Genomic DNA, 541 nt, shown 5'->3' with positions numbered 1-541 from the left:
GGTTTTTGCCAAACTATTTACTACCTCCTTATGAGGAAGTGGTGAACCGACCTCCAACTCCTCCCCCACCATACAGTGCCTTCCAACTACAGCAGCAGCAGCTGTCTGCACAGTGTGGCCCTGCAGGCGGCAGTCCCCCAGGTGCTGATCCCGCCAGGGGCTCCCAGGGGGCCCAGAGCAGCCCCTTGTCAGGGCCCAGCCGAAGCAGCACAAGACCCCCGAGCATCATCGCTGACCCTGAGCCCTCCAACATCGACATGCCAGACCACCCAGCAGCCCCCAAAGCCCCTGGAATGGAGCCCAGCGGCTCTGTGGCTGACTTGGGGGAGCTGGCCCCTGGGGCCTTCCTGGACAAAGATTCCGAATGTAAGGAGGAGCTGCTGAAAGATTACAGCTGCGAGCAGGGCAGCGCCCTCCCCGACAGCAAGGACAAGACGCCTGGCAGACATCGCCGCTTCACGGGTGACTCGGGCATTGAGGTGTGTGTGTGCAACCGGGGCCACCACGACGACAACCTCAAAGAGTTCAGCACACTTATTGA

At 61.2% G+C, this 541-nt stretch overlaps 1 protein-coding gene across 1 annotated transcript; it reads left to right on the top strand.

The window, feature by feature from the left end:
- Window positions 1-6: 6 nt before the first annotated feature.
- LOC102771321 (WW domain binding protein 1-like) lies at window positions 7-536 on the top strand (the record flags this gene model as incomplete). The annotated part of the gene is made up of 1 exon (XM_015557182.1): window positions 7-536. A coding segment is annotated over exon 1 (279 nt), but the record flags the coding sequence as incomplete, so codon positions are not given.
- Between the last annotated feature and the right edge of the window lie 5 nt (window positions 537-541).

This window comes from Myotis davidii, unplaced genomic scaffold, assembly GCF_000327345.1.
Source record: "Myotis davidii unplaced genomic scaffold, ASM32734v1 C62651587, whole genome shotgun sequence".
NCBI classification, from domain to species: Eukaryota; Metazoa; Chordata; class Mammalia; order Chiroptera; family Vespertilionidae; genus Myotis; species Myotis davidii.
Note: the sequence above shows the minus strand (reverse complement) of the source record. Positions and strands in the feature narration are given on the sequence as shown.